At 47.4% G+C, this 3,479-nt stretch overlaps 1 protein-coding gene across 1 annotated transcript; it reads left to right on the plus strand.

Annotated features, from left to right (window-relative positions):
* The first annotated feature begins 1,297 nt into the window (after positions 1-1,297).
* LOC119391756 (THAP domain-containing protein 1-like) lies at positions 1,298-2,842 on the plus strand. Its single transcript, XM_037659408.2, has 2 exons — positions 1,298-1,626; positions 1,898-2,842. Exons 1-2 carry the CDS (start codon positions 1,474-1,476, stop codon positions 2,261-2,263), a joined length of 519 nt encoding a protein of 172 aa, XP_037515336.1. The 5' UTR covers positions 1,298-1,473; the 3' UTR covers positions 2,264-2,842.
* The last annotated feature ends 637 nt before the right edge of the window (positions 2,843-3,479 follow it).

The raw sequence follows: 3,479 nt of genomic DNA on the forward strand, positions 1-3,479 counted from the left end.
ACGATTTTCAATAGGGTAATACCTTTTAATATAAAGAAACGAACAATATTACAATACTAACAAAAAAATCGTCGACCGCGCACAGCAATCAACGGTCACGTGGCCATCTTCATCGGATCATTCATGTTTTTGCCGCCAGAGGCGCCACAGGACATTTTTCGCGACTTTCAATTAAGAAATAAAAATATAAATCCATCTATCACGTGTACTCAACTCATTTCATATTCTGGGCAGTTGTCGGTCCCTTTAAAGGGACACTAAAGGCAAATATTAAGTCGATGTTGACTGTTGAAATAGCGGTCCAGAAACCTCATAGTGCTACTTTTATGCCAAGGAAGTGCTTATTTTGAAATAAAATCACGTTTTAGTGGTCCGCATCGCGTTAGCGCACTTCAAATCACCCGCCTGAATTACGACTTCCATACGTCACTGCTGCCGTGCCCAACGTTGCCCGCCTTTACTGCGCGGCCGCCGACACTAGTAGCAGCAGAGCGAAAGTAGCGGGACCCACAGCAGCAACTAGGGCCATCGAAGCTTGCCGCAATCGCCGCAATGGATGTGGACGGAGAACTTGACAACGAGACATTGGCTCGCGACGCTGGGCTCCAATTCAGCGACTTGAGCCCCGATGAACGCGGTATGCTGCTGAGGGCTCGTAATTCCGGCGTCGTTGCATGCGGCATTTTGTCGAACTTTCTGTCAGAGCGACTTTCACGAACGCGCAAAACACACCCGGCAGTACGCGATCCCGAAACTACCACTGAGACGCGACCGCGTGAGCGAAGCAGGGCGCCAGGCGAAGCGCAGTTCGGCGAAATCGGAACCTTTGAACCATAGAGTTTCCTACAATACTTACTAGAGGGAACTCTGGCGCTAGTGTCTATGGGAGCTGCAACGCATGACGCTTCAGCCAGCATGGGAATGATGGGTAGTACACAAATTTGTCTGAACTTCGTACTTTCGGCTCCGTTTGGCTCTGCGTCGGCTGCAGCCGCTTTGTCGCAAAACGAAGTTCAGTAAAAGTCAGCAGTTTCACTTCGCCACTTTATCTTCTTTAGGTTCAGCGATTCAAATGTGGTCACGAAGTTCACAACGATCCATTCTTTTATCCGAAAAAAAACCAAAACATAGCAATAAACAAAGCCACAAGTACGTTTGAAGCCGCAAGCACGAAGACTAGGCAAATTTGTGTACTACCCATCATTCCCATGGTAGCTGAACGATCGCAGCGCCAGAGTCCCCTCTAGTTAATTTTAGGAAACTCTATGCTTTGAACCACGCGCGCCGTCAACACCTCCTAGACAGCTTTTCAGGCCTGCGCCCAGCGATCTGACGTCATTTCCGCCCGGCCGACACTCGGGGAAGCCGCAGCGGCAGCGAGCGCAGCGTGGGTCGGTTCAGTCACGTTTGTCGTTTGCCGCTGTTGTTTTGCGGCAATTTCATTTCCGTGCGTGATGTTCTAGTGATACGACAATGCCTAATAAGTGTTCTGTGCCGGGATGTACCGGAAACTACAGGACGGGAAAGAAGATACAAGTGTTTTCCTTCCCTAAAGACGGCGACGCTCTCAACAAGTGGCTACGCGCCATTCCTAGGAAGGATTTCGTGCCCACGTCTTGCACTAAGGTAAGGATTTGTGATCTTCTTGTCCCAGATCCTCGTTGATTGTACAGGTAGAAGCAATGTGATATGAAATATGGGACCGTGTAGCCGCTGTTCCTTGCTAAGCGCTGACACAGAGTCGATGAGAATCGGCCACAAAATCACGTTCGTAGCAAGGATGGCCGGCGACTCTTTGTTCACACATAGTCGCCTGGGGGTCGTCCGTGGGAGCGCACTTAGTTCTTTTAATAAGTGTCTTCTCAGATGTTCATGAAACGTTTGTTCGTTTGTGCAGGTGTGCGTGGATCATTTCGACGCTTCATGCATCGAGCGGACGACATCGTACACGGATCCAAGGACAGGAAGAGTTATCGAAGTCGCACTGCCAGTACCGCGGTTACGTCCTGGATCTGTGCCAACGATATTTCCCGGCTGCCCGTCCTACCTTTCAGTATCAGACCACAACACGAGAGAAACACCTGATGCCAAGAGGAGCCGAAAAGAAGCTTCCCAACTCGCCCACGCTGTTGAAGAATCACTGGCGTCATACGAAGCGGAACAGGAAAGAGACCGTTTTTCGTCCCTCGAAGAACTAAAGGCTCGCCTGCAAGTAGTCTCAGTGTCGCCAAAGTGGACTGTGATTCATAAAGAAGAGTGCTAGATGTTTTTGAACATCATCGACTTTCGTGAACCTTGGTTGAATGCGTCATTGACAGTGTTTGAAAACCTCGAAGTCATTGCCTGCTATCAAGGATCACAAATCAAGAACCTTGGTAGCACTGTTGTACCTGACTCAGTTCAAAAAGTAAGTTCCTTGTTGGAAATTTTGAACAACCTTTGCATGCTGTCTGAGGAGCGCTGCAGTTGTCGCCACCTGTCGCTTGCAATACAATCCCTTCTCGACAAATTGGAAGGTAGCATTACTGAAGACAAGAAAGAGGCGGTAAAGTTCATGAAGGAGCAGCTGCTATACTGCTTTCTGCAAAGCGTATTCACTACAGCGCACAGGTAATGGTGTTTGCATGCATCTTGCATACAATATCACCACATGCGTACAAGTTTCTGAGAAGAACGAGTGTACTAACCTTGCCGCATCCAAGCACTATTAGAAATGTCTATTCAAATGTGCCCACAAATCGATTCATCTGATGCCACTTTCCTTCAGTATGTTTCCCAGAGATTCAAACATCTGCAGCCACATGAACACACTGTGACGCTGATGCTTGACGAGATTCATATCAAGCCTTGTTTAGATTACAAGATCATATGTGGTGCAGCAGTCGATTCGAATGAAGTAGCCACCTCGGTGCATGTATTTATGATACAAAGTCTACTGAGCTCGTTCAAGGAGGTGGCGCACATTCTTCCGGTTAAAACCTTACAGTAGTTATGTACACAGAGGTTGTAGTTAGAAAGCTTATGACGCAAAGTAACTTCACCCAGTTTCTCCATGGCCTGAACCAAAAGAATGTCGTTCGGCAATTGACACTGCAATGTCTGCCGAGGCTTGAGGACATAAATACGTGTGAAAATGGACACACCTATGATTTCCTCGTCACGCTAGTAGCAAACTGCGCAGCAAACATCATGCTTAACAACTTGTGCAAGCAGAGGAACGATCTCTTACGCATTGGGAAGGAACAGAAGGCAAAAAACAGAAAGGCCCAAATCTTTCTGGAAAAGTGATTTTTCCAGGTGAAGCGCTCTCCACATTTATTCGTGCGAAGCTGCACTGAGGTCATTTTATTTCACAGTCCCGACTTGATTTCCTTGTCATACTTCTGTCTGTTGCGCAACGAGCCTTGTTTTCGGTTTCTTTCGTATTTAAATGACACTACATAGTTTTAAAATCTCTTTTTAAGTGTTCTTGGCATGTC

The sequence above is a fragment of the Rhipicephalus sanguineus genome, chromosome 4 (genome assembly GCF_013339695.2).
Source record: "Rhipicephalus sanguineus isolate Rsan-2018 chromosome 4, BIME_Rsan_1.4, whole genome shotgun sequence".
NCBI lineage: Eukaryota > Metazoa > Arthropoda > Arachnida > Ixodida > Ixodidae > Rhipicephalus > Rhipicephalus sanguineus.

What these genes read in the sequence shown, in the direction of transcription:
- LOC119391756 (XM_037659408.2), top strand. Translation starts at nt 1,474, where the DNA reads ATGCCTAATAAGTGTTCTGTGCCGGGATGTACCGGAAACTACAGGACG. An exon ending in TGCCCACGTCTTGCACTAAG is followed by an intron (nt 1,627 to 1,897) that starts GTAAGGATTTGT and finishes TCGTTTGTGCAG; the next exon opens with GTGTGCGTGGATCATTTCGA.